Consider the following 19080-nt stretch of genomic DNA (forward strand, 5'->3'; position numbering starts at 1 on the left):
TTTTATCACACTTGCATGTATTGATGCTTTTCAATATTTTTCCCTCCATAAATACTTTTATATGCTATAAAAAAGAAAATTTGAGAAATTATGAATCACTTAAAAATTTTTTTTACAAAAATGATATGGGTATTTTCAGAAATTTTCATTCAATAAACAATGTTTTAACATTATGTGTATATTAATAGAATAAACTGTTGGTTTTCCAAATAGCAAATTTAAACTTAAAATGAAAACATTAAAAGAGAAAGTGAGAATCTTTGCAAATGAAAATGGAATACTCTGCAGTAATTGCAATGAATATTTAAATTTGTGAGAAATTGGAGTTAAAAATTTCAATAAACTTGAGAAACTGAAATTATAGAATGAATTATAAAAATATTTCCAGACAGTCAATCTTTTAATAATTGCATTCTTTTAGTAATTGTTACATACCTAATTAATAAGCAGCTTTTCCCAATTAAAATATTTTTATAGTTTTAGAATTTAAATAACATTCTTTTATCAAGTTTAAAATCTTGTCATGGCTGATGTTTGCTTTTCATTCCTCCAGGGTTGAGTACTAGGAAATACTGGGGTCAATGAAATTAACTATACTTTACCTTTACAGATTTGTGTCATATTTAGAAATCAGTATTAACCAGAGATTAAATAATCAGAATAATCTAATCTGATTAGATCCAATATAGACTTGTATATTTCTTCTGGCTTCGTCTGGTTTGATCTGTCTGATCTGGTCTCTCAGATTTATCAGGTAATCAATCCTGTACTATAATTATTTCAATCCCTTCATATTTTCTTCTTATTTTATACAGATATAGAAAAACGGTCAAGATTACCACCACTGGTGAAAGATATTTTCACAGATATGCAACGTGTGTTTCTTTACTTAGCGGCCAACACCAGCGACCAGCTAGACAGTGTCTCAACTGTGAAATTTCAGATTGGCAATGGTCAGTTAAATTTCAAATAGTTTGGCTTTTTATTTATCTGTGTCTCTTTTCTTTCTAAACATGGTATAATAACCATACAATAAAATGTCAGAACATATGTTTCTCCACAATACGCTATTTCAATACAGTATATAGCAAACCACAGGATACCCCATCCACAAATACGTACACACCCTATATATTGGGTCATCCCATGAATAATGTGGTTTTTTTATACTTCTTTTATTTTTCAAAATTAAGATAAACAAAGTTCTTTTTTAGTCTAATATATACTCCCCTTCATTTTCTACAATGCTCTTCTATCTATCTGGTACACTTGCAATGCTCCTCTTCCAAAATTCACTTCTCTGTAATGAAAAGTACTCCTCCAGTACTGTTCTGGCCTCGTCTGCAAAATTCATATCTTTCCATCCAAATGATTTTGAAGACTGCAGAATAAATGATAATCAGATGGGGCAATGTCCAGCGAATATGATGGGTCGGACATCATTTCCCATTCAAACTGCTCCAGCCTTTGGAATGTCATCCTCACTGTATGTGGCCGAGTACTATCCTGATGGAAGAACACCTTTCGTCTTGAAACCAAAGATGGTCATTTTTCTTATAGTGCTGACTTAAGCCACTCAAGCTGCTCACAGTAGATCTCCTTTGTTTGGTTTGAGTTTAAAAGTTCAAAGTGGATTAAACCTTTCATATCCCACCAAACAGATAACAACACATTATGTGGATGAAGACCTTCTTTAGCATGGGGTGCAAGTGTTTCTCCTTTCCCTACCCACTGTCTTCAGCACTTGACATTTTTATAGAGAACCCATTTCTCGTCACCGGTCACCTTTCGATCCAAAAAAGGTTCATTCGTGGGATGTGACAGCAAAGAAGAGAGCTACATTCACTCTCTGCTTGTTATTAGACTTGGTAAGTTCATGAAGAACGCATTGACTCAATTTGCAGACTTTTCTGATGGCATGTAGGTATCAATGAATGGTTGAATGACCAAATCCAAGCTTCTCTGCTAGTTCCTCAACAGTTATGATAGGATTTTGTTCCACCAGGGTTTGCAGGACATCCTCAAGCTCTACAGATCTTCCAAGATAGGCTGTAGTTTCCGGCTCGGAATTTCTGGAACCACCATTGACACTGGCTTATGCTTATTGTCTGATCCCCATATACTGCATTAATATTTCTTGCACTTCCCATTGTGTTGTTGCTTTTATTGAACTCATAAATCAAAATATGCCAAATATGCTCCTTTGTCATTTCCATTATAGCTTTGAAAAAATAACTGTTAAAATCAAAACTTGCACTAAGAATAAGCTAAGCTAAAATTACTGCCTGCTTTTGTAGCAAGTTGATGCAGGATAATTTATCCCATCCCCTTCCAACTTTTAGTTAATATAATTGAAAAAAAACCACATTATTTATGGGATGACTCAATACTACACCAATCTCTACAGTGCACTACACCACTCCACAGTACATCACCACCATATCACCATGCCACACCACACCACAACACCATCACCACTGCTGACCATTATTCATATCACCATTTTTATTATCAGGTGCTGCTTTAAATAGTTGCTGGTTTCCAAAATATGGATGCTGTATAGAATATTTACAATGCATTTGCAATCATGGAACGAAACAGACTCTTGGTGTCAGAGTGTTATTAGGATCAACTGATTACCCCACTGGTCAGGTAATACATCAGATAATTTAATATCTCTTTCTCTCTCTCACTGAATGGAGAAGAGTGACTAGTCATCACTGAGAAGTTAGTCAAATGAAGGTGTTGCTAAAACTTGCATGCCAGATATAAATGTTGGTTGTTGTGGAACAGAGGAGAGGACATCCACAGCCTACATTCATATCTGGCTTGCCAAACTTTTCCCACCTTCGTATGAAATTTGAATTATGCAAGAACACATTTTAGTTTTTGGTGGGCTATAAATATATCCTTATTATGATATCTGATTCTGTGAGTTCTATAAAAATATATTTGCATAAATCATACAAGTTTGTGTCACTTAATGAAATTTAATCTATTAGCTACTTGTGAACCATTGTTGATATTCATTCTCTACTTTTTAGAAGATCTTCCTCTATGTTCTTACTTTGATTAAAACTTATTTTATGGTTTACTAAATGACATATAATTATATGTCATATCTATTTTTAGGCTCATCAACCCATGTTTCAGTGACATCTTTACACTATGTCTGTATCAATCCTGTTAATATTTACGTATTCCACTTTTCTGTTTCCCACAGTTATGGCTATTAGATGAAGCAGTGAAAATCAACAGTGTCCATGACTAAACATCATTCATCCGGTTTTGTTTTTGTATCCACAACACCTGTTGCTCGTCAATGACATCCTACTGCTCTCAGTGACCTACTATTAAACTCTCAATGACATACTTCTCTACTCGGTGGTAATACACTTCATTCAGTAATACAATACTCTTAATGGCACATTATGACTCTCGAGTGATAAAATATTTTATTGAATAAAATCACATCTTTTTAATATTTAATTTTCCATATCTTGTATAATCAATTTTTTTTTTCTCAGGTTTATTTTTAAAATAATAAATTTTTAAAAGATTTTTATTGAATAGTTGAAGAATTATTTTTGTATTCCATCAAATGGTTTCTGCCTTATTGTCCTGTGGAGCATGGTGTATGATAGATTCACGTCTGACTAAGTCAACAGCCTATTGAATTACTAATTGAGAGAGTCAACAGTTTGAAGCCTATCCCTAAAACTCCATTATATTTGTAATCCACTAGTCTAGGCCACTGAGTTGTGAAAAGCTTACAAGATAAGGCCTGTGATTTGCTCTTATGAATCAGTATATTAAGAAATGTTTTGATCCCCAAAGAAAAATAGAGTGATTGTTTATGATTTTATTGGAATATGGTCAAAAGTGTGATTAAACATATGAAGGCAGAGAAAGGTGCAAAGCTATCAGGGCTAGTCATTGAAAAAAATTGGCAAAGTAAAGAACACAGAACTTGGTCGGGTAATATAGGGAGATGTTATACCCAACAGTTGATGCATCAGGATCTTCATCAATTGGTTTGATGGAATAAGAGATGTTCTAGACAATACAACAGTTGAGGCATCAAACTGATGGACAAAGTTATGAAAGTAACACAACTGATTTTAGCAGAGTATTAACTTAGATTGGATGCAGTTTGGATTTGCACCAAGATGGAGTACTATCAAAACCCTTTTTTTAAAATAAAGCAATTACAAGAGAAGCTTTTCACACAGAGCAAGCCACTATGTATGTGTAGATGCACAAGCCATGTACTAACAAGGTGAGAGTTATGACTTCAGTGAGTAATTTAACATGTATTAAAGTATCTATCAGGGATCAGTTCTTCCTTACTGTTTATGATAGATTTCAGGCTGAAACAAAGCAGTTTAAGATCAGATGCCCTGAGGGAACTCCTATATACTGACGATCTACTTCTCATCGCTTAATCTAAGATGTATAAAAGAAATTCTGTATGTGAAAGTAAAGCCTTGAATTGAGAGGACATAAAGTAAACTTAAAGTTTCAGTTACTAGGAGAAAAGACAGGACTCTGTTTCCATTTAGGAAGTGGCTAAGCTTTATATACAGAAAAGGAGTAGATAAAAATTTCATACAGTGTACTTGATGTAAATTATAGGGGCATAATATATGTGGTAAGGTCACAGAGAAGAAACTTTTTATAAGACACATTTATGAGAGTAGTTAGTACCTGTGAAATAAATTCTATTTGATACTTGGTAGGCTCCCCAAAGTAACTGGTAGCTTCCTATATCTAGATAGTTCTAATTAGTTGTAGAGATGGTTTTCTGAAAGCATAGTGGCTAGAATAAGAACAAGACTGAGAAAAATGCAGGTCGTTGACAGTAGCAGTAAGTGAAATTTGAGTCTGGATAAAGAGCAGATAAGAGAACAGAACGAGTGTAAGAGGAATCAGATGAAGTGTGCAAGAGAGAAGACTGCACTGGTTCAGTTGTGATATGCATGGTGGATGGCAGTTGGACAGAGAAATGCTAAACAATTCAAGTGGAAGTAACCTGCAGAAGAAAAAAAAAAAAGTGATGACTGATCTCAAGAGGTTGAAACTCAGAGAAGACAAATCACTGAAACAAGTGGCAAAATACTATGTTGGAGAAGACTCAATCTATAAAAAAAAGTTAAAAACACACACATACATACAAATGTCATTTATACCATACACATGATCATCATCATTGTCGTTTAATGTCTGCTTTCCATGCTGGCATGGGTTAGACGGTTTGACTGAGGGCTGGCAAGCCAGAAGCTGCACCGGGCTCCAATCCGATCTGGCAGAGCTTCTACAGCTGGATGCCCTTCCTAATGCCAACCATCCCGAGAATGTAGTGGGTGCTTTTTACGTGCCACCAGCACAAGGGCCAGTCAGGTGATACTTGCATTGGCCATGCTTGAATGGTGCTTTTTACGTGCCACCAGCATGGGAGCCAGTCAGGTGGCACTGGCAATGACCATGCTCAAATGGTGCTTTTTACGTGCCACCAGCACTGGTATCAACCACACTTGAATGGTACTTTTTACGTGCCACCGGCATGGGAGCCAGTCAGGCAGCACTGGCAACGATCATGCTCGAATGGTGCTTGGCGGTGCTCACGATATCACCCATATCAGTAGCAGCTGCCCAAAAAGTGCCTGCAAAATTCTACCATCCCATTAGACATGACATTGCCGCTAAAGCTATCTTCAATGATTTATACCGGGAGAATTATCTTGATGACCATATCAAAGGCACATCGTAAAGAGAATGTACCCACACTTTTAAAAATAAAGAATACTGGTGAAACATTCCAATAAAAATGGGAATTTGATGTAAGCACAAAGGGTCAGATATTGTTTTATAGGACAAGAAGTAATAGTCATTCACTGTTATAGAAATTAGCTGCCTAGTTCATGTGACTATCTTGTCAAAAATTGAGAACATCTATGGAGGACTAATGGAAAACCTACAGCTTTTATATCCAGGTTATAGATTTTCATTTACACCTGGGTACATTGGGCTGCATAAAACCTAGAATTGCTGGGGTTCTCCAAGGAAGAAAGAGCAATCTGTTTTTCTATTTTCCAAAAACAGTCAATTAAGTGTACAGTGAAAATTTGTAAATTCTCCAAAGATTCTCTACTTGAGGTTCCTGGGCTGAACGCATACAGCGACACATACATATGGAATATGCACACATGCACACGCACTAAAGCAACATATTCCCCTACTACACAAGCACATGTGCACACACCAAGCAATTCAGGTAACCATGCATCCCAAGAGCTGAATGAGTGAAACAAAAGTACGTTACTTCTTTATCAACGACCAGCTTGAATTCTGTAAAGGTAAAACTTAAATCCCAAAAAGAACAAAGAACATTTACACGCTGCTCTGTCCTGTGGTCATGGATCCAGTCAGGTGGATGATTATTAAAACGGGAATAATTTTTCATTACACCGCAGTATAATATCGGTGTATTTTCAACACTGCTTCGAATGGATGGTTTTACGGAGTAAGAAATGTTTTTATAATTTATTGTTTTTCCATTTAACTTTGTTATGTGCTATATTCACATCTCTCACTGTGATTTCCACAATTGTTATAGCAATATTTACGGTTTCTTTCAAATACCACTTCTTCTCAAGCACTGAAACAACGAAGTTGCCGCTATAACTTGTGAAGTATAAAAATAACGAATATTATTTTCTTTCGCTTTCTGCTTCCTGAATTGTTGTAATTTGACAAGATACCTTGGTTAGGTTTTAAAGAGGTTTTCTTTTAAAAAATAAAACACAAAAAAGCCTTCAATTAACACTGCATTATTGGTTAACTGTGATGTAACTTGAAGGAAGTTCGATATACTTCCTCAGAACTAACGAAAAATCGTCGAAAGTTCTATACGTCGTTCGACCTACTAGAAATAGCAGCTAAAGCACCCTCGAATTAAACCCTGTCGTCACGTCATGAAAGAAAGAAAAGATACATTAAATTGAAGGATCGCCAAATTATGTTATCGGAAGATACACCATCTGAATAAAAGACTGCATGATCAAGACTGGGACACTTGAAAAGGCGTCAGTTCTGTCGGGCTAAAACTGCCCCGATATAATGAAAATTAAATTAACTAATTTTTTAGACGGAGAAAAGATAAGAAAGAGGATACAGAATGTTGTCATGTTCATGCTTTTCTTAAGGGAATAACAGTGGTAGTAAAACGAGAATTTAAAGTTTGAACACAATCGATTCGTCAATATAGCAGGTTGTTGCTAAACGTTATTAATGGGTTTTTGGAAAGTGTAACATCAAGTGAAACGACATAAAGTGTAATGAATTTTAACATGGGTATAGTAATATCAACTAAAGTTAAGTTCTTAACGGTATATTCCTAGTCACAAAACATTACCGAACTTCTAAATAACAATTCAGCAGAGTTCTTATATGAATCATTGGAATTTGTGCGTACTTCAGATTAATTTCATTTAATACCATGTCTGAAAAGGCAGCTTGGTAGGCGATCACTGGAAAGCAATCTTTTGAGCTCATAGAGTTACTTAGGAGTATTTCAGGTGATAAAGATGAAATTGAGTAGGTATAGGCATCGTTTTTTCGAGAAGGCGGTCGCAATGAAACATAGTTCATCATCTTGCGGGCCGCACTACTAAAACTTTCAAGGTAATTTTTCGTTAGAAAATCCCGTGAACCTCAAATTACCCATGAGTGAAACGTAACCTGCTTTAGATGTGTATTGTAGTTTCCTTTACTTCTCTTAGTTTATTTTATAGTGTAAGTGTTATCATACCTTAAAGTAATTACTACACTGTTATGAAGTAAACATAGACCATCATGGAATTAAAGAAATGAAATAATTAGTATCTTTATTCATCATTATATATGTTTGCATTCGTTTATATGTATTTTAAATGATAAGTAAATCGAAAAATTTTCATCAACTCCAGCCAAAAGCTTGCCAAATAATGATCCTGGGCTTGCAACTCATACTGAACACTTTCGTACCACATTGTACATTTATATGATTATCATACACTTTATTTGGGTTTATTTTATTCCTCATTAACAACAAAACTTTTAAGTGAGGACCTACTAAAAATACTGCAAACTGCATACACTCGTGCAATTTTCTAGGAGTGGTAGGGCGTATTGTCAATTCTTTTAATAGCAGTATATTACTGGTACTTATTTTATCAATCCCAGAAGGTGAAATAGCTGTGGCTTGAACACAGTATATTGAGAGATGAAACTTAAATACTGTAGAGCAGCCTATAGTCTTTCACTTGACTTTCTCATCTTTACAAATGACAGTCACTCAAGCTGCTAGAAAAAGCAACCAAATCTCTCAGATTTTTACCCTACCATCTTTAAATAGAAAAAGCGGTGTTTCATTTGAGAACACTGTCCTCAATACTCAATGCCTGTAAAATAAGATGGGATGGATCACAATTGAAATGTCTTTAAGTATAAGTCTGCTGGATCAGGATTGATCTGGGGTTACACTACAACAAAAACAACGAGCCAGTGAAGGATATCATTTGACCTTTCAGAAGTAGCAGTCAAATTGCCTTCAAATAACATCCCACTATAGTTTAAAAAAAGAAGAGAAAAAGACAATAATGAGTTAGGTATTAACAAGATAAGATAGTCACAACTGGTATATATTTGATCATAGGGCTGCTCAATCAGTGCTAATGGTAGGGGTGGGTCTAAACAACAGTGCACTTACTGTGCAGATAACAATTATACATAAGGTCTGATTTCAAATCTACCTTAAATTTAATTGTACCCATTGGAATACAGTGTGATTTGTACCTATGTTAGAAATGCTTCTAGACAGCATGCTCGTCTTGTTTATGATATAATTGTATGTTACTATATTTTATATTTCTGTTTGAACAGTCCCTAATAATAATAATAATTTCCAGCAATGGTATAAGGCAAATATCTAAATTGACTGGTACTTTGATGAATGAAAGACTAAGTCAACCTTTTGTGTCATATTAAGAACCATAAAGGGAGATAACTAAATACTGCATGTGATAGTTCACTATTCTATTCCAGCTCGCCACTGGTTCACCACTTTACTGATTCATCTACTCTGTCGCTTCTATAATAATAATAATCCTTTCTGCTATAGGCACAACAAATTTTGGGTAGTGGGGTCAGTTGATTACATCAATCCCAGTGCTCAACTGGTACTCATTTGATCAATGCTGAAAGGACAAAAGGCAAAGTCAACCTTGGCAGAATTTGAACTCAGAACATAAACATGAACGAAATAACGCTAAGAATTGTGTCCAGTGTGCTAACAGTTCTGTCATCTGACCACCTTATATAACAACTAAGACATGTCTTTTGCTCACCCTACTAGAAATTTCTCATAAAGTTACTCTATCAATTTAAAAATGAACACATTGGATAATGTAGTCTGGGGTACACTGTCTGGAAAAAATGACAGGATGGTCATGGTTGGAACTCTTTTGGTTATAAGGTCTCTTGATCAGGACTGACCTGGGGTTGAGGAACAGCAATAACATAATAATAATAATATGTTTTCTTTTATTTATTTTAAATACAGAGGTGAGAAACTCCAAAGGAGTTTGGCCTTCCAGAACCTTCAACCCCTCTGTGTAGGTTTGGTGAAGGAACCAACTGTCCAGAAGCTGGAATTATTAAAGAACCAACTGAAGGCTGTTGACAGAGAGATTCTAGGAGAGCTTTATGAATATGTATTGTTTCCTCTTCGTTTGATCTTGAAGCAGAACACTTGCAAGTAATTTAATCTTTTTTTGCTACATCATCATCATTATTACCATCAATCACCATCATAATCAATCATTATTACCACCATCATCAATCATCATTACTGTTACTATCATCAGTGTTATAGCCATTGTAATTACCACCATTGTCAACATCATTATAATCACCATTGTTGTCACCATCACTATCATCATTGTCACTTTCATCACCTCCATCACCATCTTTGTCATCAATGTATGATAAATTGGTTGAACTTTTCCCAACTAAATGCTATTACTATCATGAACCTCTATTAGCGTTATGTGGGTATATTTATTATGGCACCAGTATTAGATCACTTGATAGTACAGAGGGCCCCTTTAATACAGATCTCATGTTAGAGTAATTTATTTGAAGCATACTTCTTCCTAGGTAGGTTGTCTTCACTATGGCAGAGAAACCATGTCTTTCCTGAGTATGTATCTAGGGTAGGATGGAGGGAGTAACCTGAAGTAGTATTTGTTATATAGTATGTTAGTTATTTATTAAAAGGGGTTTTTATCAAGACAAGTAAAGTAACTTAGGAGAGAAGGAGAGGTGACTGGTTGTTTATCATAATGCACTGGAGCCTTCTCCCTTCAACAGTTTAAACATAATTTACATCAAGCTCACTGATTTTGGGAGGCTTGCCAAGGCCATGGGCACTACTCCTTCCTCCAGCCTCAGCAAGTAAACACACATATATTGCTGTTTATATCCACTTGCATGAGTGAGATGGTGTCTTTTTTAGAGTAATGCACTTCCACCTTACAGATTACTCAATGCTGAAGTAGTAGTGAAACTAGATTTTATAATTCATGATAAATGTAACAGTGAGAGTTATTACCCTGGATGTACTGATAAATTTTGAATCTTTGTTAAATTGTTAAATTATTCTACATTTTTAATTAATTCTATTTTTAGAAAAGACACGTTTCTGACACTCCTTGCCCAGTGTACTGCTGATGTATTGTCTGCTGCCACTATTGAAAAGTGGGACACATTCAAAGACCTGTTCGTCACATTCACTGTGCTACTAGGGTCCCCAGAAGAGTCTAATAATAAAAGTGAGTAAAGTCCTTTTTACTATTTACACATAAACTGAATTACTGTCAGTGTATGTATCAAGATATTCATTCTTTCACTGGTTTTAATCATTGGACTGCAGTCTTGCTGGGAGACTACCCTCAAAAGGATTTTACTTGATTATATTGATCTCCTTACTTTGTCTTATGTTTATTTTATTGACCTCAGAGAAGATTGGAAGGCTAAGTGGACGTAATTATGAAAGGTATTTATTTATTTATGTGTTTCAGCCAAGTGGCTGCGGTCATGCTGGTGCACCACCGTGTATTACTGAAACATTGAGAGTAATATCTCATATTGTGGTATTATAAATAATTACCTCTGCAAAATTATTATTATCTGTTTCCCCTCTCTGCTTCACTTCCTTTCACTTGTGCATTTTTTTCTTTTTCTCCTCATTTTTTTTATCGACTTTATCCATTTTTTTTTTCATTTACTCTTTCTTTAAATCTCTTTCCCTCTCATCTGTTAGTTTCCTTCTCTCTCTCTCTCTCCATTCCCATTATCCTTTACTTTTATCCCTTCTCTTCTTTCACTCTCTCTTTCTCACTACACCATTTCTTTCTACATTTCAGTCAGTACTTTAAGTGAAGAACTAAAGTTGGCCATTGTCGATGTCCTGTCCATCTTGTTGAAGAATTCAAATTATGAGTAAATATCACTCTTTCTACTATGAGTGTGTGGTGTTCAGTTGTTGAGATATTGGTCATCTTAGACAAAACACTCTACTTACCTCATTCTCCCTTGTTATATAATATGTACCACCAAATCCTACTACAGTCGTTGTGTTGTCTCTTTAGACAAGACATTTACTTCAGTCTACTTACCTAGTTGTACAACAGGTACCATCACTCATTAAGCTAATCATTCATCTACTTCTGCCCAACCAGGTATTTTGAGATGGATAAAATGCCTTATGTAAAAACATGTAGCAGCTTTAGTATCATTATTTGAACTTGTGAACTTTGGTTTACTCATCCTGCATCTTAAACCTTTCAATCCATTGTGAATTTTCACTGGACAATTTCCAAAGATTGAGTGGAGAGAAAGTTGTTAGACTTTCCCTACACCTCAATAATAGCCCTTGGTTAACCCTGATTGAATGAATCTATAGTTAGCTGGTCAAATGATTTGTAACTTTAGATATGCCATACCTCTGTCTAGTTGAAGACTGTTGTTGTTGGCACTTCGTCGCTTATGACGTCGAGGGTTCCAGTTGATCCAATCAATGGAACAGCCTGCTTGTGAAATTAACATGCAAGTGGCTGAGCACTCCACGGACACGTGTACCCTTAACGTAGTTCTCGGGGATATTCAGCGTGACACAGTGTGACAAGGCTGACCCCTTGAATTACAGGCACAACAGAAACAGGAAGAAAGAGTGAGAGAAAGTTGTGGTGGAAGAGTACAGCAGGGTTCGCCACCATCCCCTGCCAGAGCCTCGTGGAGCTTTAGGTGTTTTTGCTCAATAAACACTCATAACGCCCGGTCTGGGAATCGAAACTGCAATCCCATGACCGCGAGTCCGCTGCCCTAACCACTGGGCCATTTCGCCTCCTAACAATTTGCATAATGAAATAAAAATACTCAAAGTTAATGATCATTTGGACATGTTTGTTACTGCTGCAAGCTCCAACTATCATAGGTACATCTACAATGCCACCCTTAATTATCATTCCCACTCGATCTAGACAAATGTATCAAACGCAGACAAAAATACCAGCAACCTCAATGATGCTGTCCAAAACATTGTACAGAGATGTACACCACCAATGGTAATATCAGAGGAATAGCATGCTATGACAAAGGTTCATCTTGCCTAAACTCCACTAGCCATCATCAGAACTCGCTTTGAATAGGTGCACCATGTCAAAACTGCTATACTATTGCACTATATGTGATAATGTACTGTGAAAGTATATCTAGAACAGTGTATGTGTGAATCACTTTGAACTGTTTGACCCACCATCTGTGTGAAGTGGGTCTGCTGGGTTGGGAACCACTAGGGGTTACAAAACAGCACAAGCACTATCAACAATGTGTAACACAATCTTTTTTAGATTTATTGAGGAACCTCTTTTTGCTCAACCTAAGAAAGGGATCTATCTAAGTAGCCTACATACTTTATTTCCCCAAGCATACTCCATCTGTTATTTGTTAATATCTGCAGCTTCTAATTACAACTCTATTCAAACTTCTTTCTGTGTTGTGAAGAACATTACATATTTCATCTGTTATCTGTTAATATCTGTAGCTTCTGTCATTGCAGCAGTGTCCTCACTGATCTCTACACCGTGAAGAACATCACACTTCTGGGACACACAGTCTCATCATTGCTGTCTCTCATTGAACATGAGAAGATGCGTAAACTACGGGTGTCAGCTATGGATTGCCTTGCTGCCTTGAGTTTATATGATAATGGTAAGAAATCAACTTCAGTTTGGTTCTACATTATAAGTGTTAGCATTAATAAACATTATAATTAGAAATGATGGCTTTTATTGTTGTTTAGTGCCAGGTCACCCCTGATCCAGTACAACTATGAACAATGGTATTACAACAATGATCATCTTGTTATTGTTCTTTTTGTTTCCAAACAGTCCAAATCTGTCTAAAACTACATCATTGTATTGTTCCTTTTTTAAAGACTGCATGTAATTTGAAGGAGATTTAGTTTCTGTTTCTAGTAGGTTCTGCTACCATATAAAGGCTCTCTTCTTATTCAAGTGTTTTCTGCTTTGTTTTTGTAGGTAACACAAAAATCCGTGTGAAGTGTGGAAACATGTTTTCCTCCTTCTTACCTAGGATCTCAATTGTTTTAAGTTCAGTTGTCACTGGGGACCACATCCAGGGCCACCAAGTAATTAAAGTAAGATGTTGTTTAATTTCTAATCCACTGTCGTTTATATCATGTGTATTGTTGACTTTTGCAATAAAGACAGTGGAAGGTAGTTTGGTATTAACATGATTAATGTCAACCCATTGAAGCTGACCTTTATTATAATGTTCTTATTTAAAGAAAAATATTAATTGAAATGTCATCAGTAATGAACTTTCATTTAAATGATAATATAAGATTTCAGAAAGTAAATATTTGTCCACACACCATATAATAAATAATGTTATAGTAGTGTTCAACATGACTATAGTCCAATGATTTAAACTAATGACACAATAATAGAGTATATGTTTCTCTAGACAGCTATTGACACCTTAAGGAAGATTGTGCTGCTAACAATGACTGACAAGTTAATTGAGGAGAGTCAGAAACACATACATCATCTAAACACTGGTGAGTATGTGCTCAATCTTATACTTTTTACTTTTATGGGTTTATCTAAGCTTTCTGTAACAACCATCTTTCTGTATTTCTGTCTCATCCTTTTACTCTCCTTTTTTTCTATCTTGCATTGTCTGTCTTTCTCTCTTGTATGTGTGTGCGTGCGTGTGTATGTATCTACTAGAGTGTCACTAGGTGATGGAAAGAAAACATTTAACAATGTATTTTTTACCTAGACTCACCCTTTGTAGTTAATCCATTGTGAAGGAGAAACTTAAGAGTTCTGCTTCATAAATGAAAACAAGAACCATTAGCTCATATTTTTTTAATCCTCTTTTGGTTCCAGCTAGAGGCTGTGACCATACTGGGATACTACCATTAAAAAGATGATGTTTATAGCACCTAGATTTCTCAAGTGGTCACCCAACAGCTACTTTTCTGATTACCTATATCACCTTCAAATAAAAGAGATGGCAATGAGCACAGATGTCAGACAGATTTTTGCAACACTAGTGATGAGATTTCTAGAAGAAAAATCCATGTCTGATCCAACATTATTTATAATTGGCATTTTCGATCCCACTCGAAAGATAACTAGAAGGGGTTCTTGGATGACTGTTTCATTGTTTGGAATAGAAATAAAGAAGATCTTACAAGTTTCCATTAATTAATAGCTTTCAAGAATTGATCCAATTCACAACAAAAATGAATGAGAAGGAACTTCCTTTCTCGGATATTTAAATAATTAAGGAAATGAGACTTTTACAACATGTATTGTTTACTTTTTCTCCTGTTTGTATACTCAAACATTTATAAAGAATTTTTGTAGAGTTGGAGTCATATATTTTTACTGAAATTTCAGATGTTGAGAACGAAAAACTCCGTAATCTAATTGTCAACAGAGATCAAAAATGGAGTGAAAAGACAGCTGAGAAACTCCTCATAATAGTCAAGCAAGTTGGGAGTATTCGACAGCACTATCATTCAGGAGTACGACTCAGTTTAGTGGAGTGGGCTCATGCTATACTCAACAACTGTACAAGGTAACTTAATATTCTGAACGTCTTTTTTTCCATTTTTTTAGATGCTATTTTTTCTTGTACTCTTATGTGTTTAATTTACATTTTCACATGCATATACATATATATTCACATACACTTGTGTACACATACATGCAATATATACATTGATTATATGCAGTTATGCTTAACTCTTAAGCAGTCAGATTACTGTCAAGTGTAATGTTTGTTTATTTACATTGTTTTGAATTAACCATTCATTATCTTACACCTTTAAGATTTCAACAATGTGATTGTTTATTTTTAAAACAACATTGCAGGGTAGGTGTGAGAGGCCAGATCTGGCTAGTTTGAACATAAAACAGGTAGAATATTTGGGCCTGATTTGCATAGCTTAAATGCTAACACGTTAATTGACACACACTTGCACTCATTTAGACAGCCACACATATAATTGTATCACTTTACACTCCTACACATGTACACAATATATATGTATATATATTATATATCTCATCATCATTTAACGTCCGCTTTCCATGCTAGCATGGGTTAGACTATTTGATTGAGGACTGGCGAACCAGATGGCTGCACCAGGCTCCAATCTGATCTGGCAGAGTTTCTACAGCTGGATGCCCTTCCTAACGCCAACCACTCCGAGAGTGTAGTGGGTGCTATTACGTGCCACTGGCACGAGGGCCAGTCAGACAGTACTGGCAACGGCCACACTCAAATGGTGTGTTTTACGTGCTACTTGCACAGGATATATATATATATATATATATATATATATATATATACACACACACATCCGTTTACACATCTGCACATGCATTCATTCATGCATCACATGCTGTTTACAGACATACACAAATATCCATTTATACACATATGCATATATTCATTTACAATCACACATACATACACACCTATACATTTACACACTTACATGCCTATACAGTTATCCATTTATGCACGTGTATGTGTGTGTGCTCGCCTATGTATGCACTCACACATGCACGCATGAAGTAGTGAAGGCTGATCTTGTGACTTTGAGTCTCATAGAGGAGATGGCAATGGGATACCTGGGGAAATGCTCAAGAAAACCTGCTCATCTTTGCAAAACTGAGATTCTGGAAGCTCTAAGGCCCCTTGCCCAATTTCCTCCCCAGGCCTTCCCACCACCTGTCATCTCTCTATCACTGGCCCCTCTATTACCTGCCTAAGTGCAGTATTCTGCTGCTGTATTTAAATGAGAGAACAGCATATTTCATTATCTTTATCTTTGATGCCAGAGTTCTTTCTCACTACCAGGAAATATTTCCCTTGACATTCATCTTTCATTCTTAATATTGTCTTTCTCTACTCCCAATTTATATTAATCACCTTTCTGTGCTATAGAATTCTCTATTCTCCTCTCACCCTCTCTCTCTTTACACTCTTGTAACTTATCCACCTACACATCATCTCCCTTTCTCTCATCCTTTCCCTGTCTATTGTATTATTATTCTAATACTCTTCACTCTTTTCTGTATTGTCAGTCATCACTAACTCTTCCTTAGCTCACTCCCAACTCTTATGTATTATCACCCTTCAATCTTTGTTCCTCATTCGCTATATTCACCATCCTTCACCCATTCCCAATTCTAACCATCTCACACTCTTGCAACCTATACCCACCCACACACCCTATTTCCTCTTTTTCCACTCCTATTCACTTTCTTATACCTAGGTCAACTATAACACCTTATTACCACTATTTCATTTCTTTTTTCATCTCCACCCTTGTTGCTCACACCTCATTCTTCTATAAAGTGAATAAATGTGTAGCTTCTCTACAGCAACAAATCTGTTCTGGCCTTTTCTTTCATATTCTAACCCCTCATCTCCAAGCATAAAGCCACCTCCTCTCTACTGTAGCCTCACTCAGCTGAAGGGTATCTTCGTTTTGTGAGCTATACAGCAACTTCACTGGTGCTAGTGCCAAAGAAAGCAAAATACCCAGTACACTCTGTAAAGTGATTGGCATTAGGAAGTGTTAGGGAATGTTAAATTGTAAAGCAATAACCAACATTTAGCGATGTAAATATTCAATACATTTACTATATATACTTGCGGATAGGTCGCACCCTTAGTTTGGGGTTGTCAAAATAGGTATTTGCAGTTGACTCGATGTTGTCAAAAAGATCAATATGCAAACTTCCGGTTTTTGCTTTTTAGTAAACAGACGCTGCAAAAATGTTTCCTTCCATAACAACTTGAAAATTGAAAAGCCCAGACCACATGCCTGGACTAGATACACTGCTGTACACTTCAGATCTCTTTGATGTTGAGTGGTTAGGTCGCACTCCTGGCTTTTATCGAAATTTTTTGTAAAAAAAGTGTGACCTATATGCTAGGATATATGGTAGTGGAGTCAAATTTATTACACATATTGGGTTGACTGGAACTTCGAGATTTCTCTTTAACAGTTTATTCAGTCATTCTGCATATAACTTTGTGTGTACACATACAAACATATGTATATATGTATATAGATATTTCTATTTTTCAGGAGTATGTCCAACAGTGTCCCTGTTCTATTGGAAGTTCTAGTGATACTCTCCTGTGACAAATACTCTAATGTCGCATCAAGGGGAGAGAAGGCATTGAAAATATTTCAACAGAGACAAGAGAAGGAACAATCACGCACCTTAGTGGAGATTCTAGAAGAAAACTTACTGGGTCTGGTTACAACCCTTCCAAGACAAATAAGAACATCAGGTGAGATCATATATATATATATGAGAGAGAGAGAGAGTAGAGCGAGAAGACCACTTCTTTATATATACATATACAATAATCCCTTGAGATCTCAGATATTTTTTCTGAATCTCTCTGATACTTTTAATGTGCTTGCTTCCTGGTAATAAATCGATATTAATAAATATCTAATTTTTTACCCTAATGTTTTATATATATATATATATATATATATATATATACACACACACATATATATACACGTATATGTATATGTGAGGGTGCATGGCCTAGTAGTTAGGGTGTTGCAGTTATGATCGGGAGATTGAGGGGTTTGGTTCTCAGATCAGGCAGTGCATTACTCTGCAATCACTTTAACATCTGATGTGTTCCACACCATGCACCTGTACAGGCAATGTCGATTTGATGGAGGGAATGACTGGGCTTATAAGCAACACAAAAATTTGATCACTATAAATAAATCATCAGTGCAGGTTGTTCAGCAGTAAATTACTCTTGGATTAAGAGTCTACCAATATATATATATATATATATATATATATATATATATATATATATATATATATATATATATATATATATTCATTCCAAGCTGATACTCACTCCATTATTCTTTTTGCCTTTCATGTTTTTTTGAATATCTTTGCTTTTAGTTTGATTAAGGAATTTTATCGAAGATATTCAGAATTTGTGTGGTATCTACAGATTTTAGTGCCTTAAATGATTGCTTGGTGTACTTAATACCTTGTACCAATACTGTCTGCTTCTGAACTATTTGTGTGTGTGTGTGTGTGTGTGTGTGTATATATATATATATAGACACAATGAGGATATTTAAACCTCTTATAGGGATATTTATATTCAAGATACACTGGTTTGATATTTTGTATTTTGAAGAAATATTTCTTCAATGAATATCAAATATTATTATCGCAGCTCATATATTCCCTTCGTTATGATGTTACCTGAGCATGACTGCAGCTGAATGGCTGTTACTGGGGTGAAATACTATGAGACTATGTCTTCATCATTCTCATTGTGTCTACTTTTCCATTCTTAAATTGTGCATGTGTATGTGTATCCATCCATGCTGAAATTGTGTATATGTATGTATATATATATATATAT

The 19080-nt window shown here is 35.6% G+C and overlaps 2 protein-coding genes across 5 annotated transcripts in view; both read left to right on the forward strand.

The window, feature by feature from the left end:
- The window catches only part of LOC106871478 (Fanconi anemia group J protein homolog), a 52155-nt gene extending 48590 nt beyond the window's left edge, over window positions 1–3565 (forward strand). Inside the window, exons 30-32 of the mRNA XM_014917954.2 lie at window positions 816–953; window positions 2516–2652; window positions 3224–3565. Coding sequence (XP_014773440.1) covers window positions 816–953; window positions 2516–2652; window positions 3224–3271 — 323 coding nt within the window. The 3' untranslated portion in view covers window positions 3272–3565. The remainder of the gene's footprint in view (window positions 1–815; window positions 954–2515; window positions 2653–3223) is intronic.
- Window positions 3566–6478: 2913 nt separating this feature from the next.
- Window positions 6479–19080, forward strand: part of LOC106871480 (TELO2-interacting protein 1 homolog) — a 35795-nt gene continuing 23193 nt past the window's right edge. For 3 of the 4 annotated variants that reach the window (XM_014917958.2, XM_052968992.1, XM_052968993.1), the window contains exons 1-9: window positions 6479–6523; window positions 9602–9796; window positions 10729–10871; window positions 11466–11541; window positions 13160–13311; window positions 13641–13759; window positions 14089–14182; window positions 15033–15213; window positions 17744–17952. In XM_014917958.2, the coding sequence (XP_014773444.1) occupies window positions 6507–6523; window positions 9602–9796; window positions 10729–10871; window positions 11466–11541; window positions 13160–13311; window positions 13641–13759; window positions 14089–14182; window positions 15033–15213; window positions 17744–17952 (1186 nt within the window). In that variant the 5' untranslated portion in view covers window positions 6479–6506. The remainder of the gene's footprint in view (window positions 6524–9601; window positions 9797–10728; window positions 10872–11465; window positions 11542–13159; window positions 13312–13640; window positions 13760–14088; window positions 14183–15032; window positions 15214–17743; window positions 17953–19080) is intronic. The other variant, XM_052968991.1, reaches the window with a different exon arrangement.

This window comes from Octopus bimaculoides, chromosome 6, assembly GCF_001194135.2.
Source record: "Octopus bimaculoides isolate UCB-OBI-ISO-001 chromosome 6, ASM119413v2, whole genome shotgun sequence".
Lineage (NCBI taxonomy): Eukaryota > Metazoa > Mollusca > Cephalopoda > Octopoda > Octopodidae > Octopus > Octopus bimaculoides.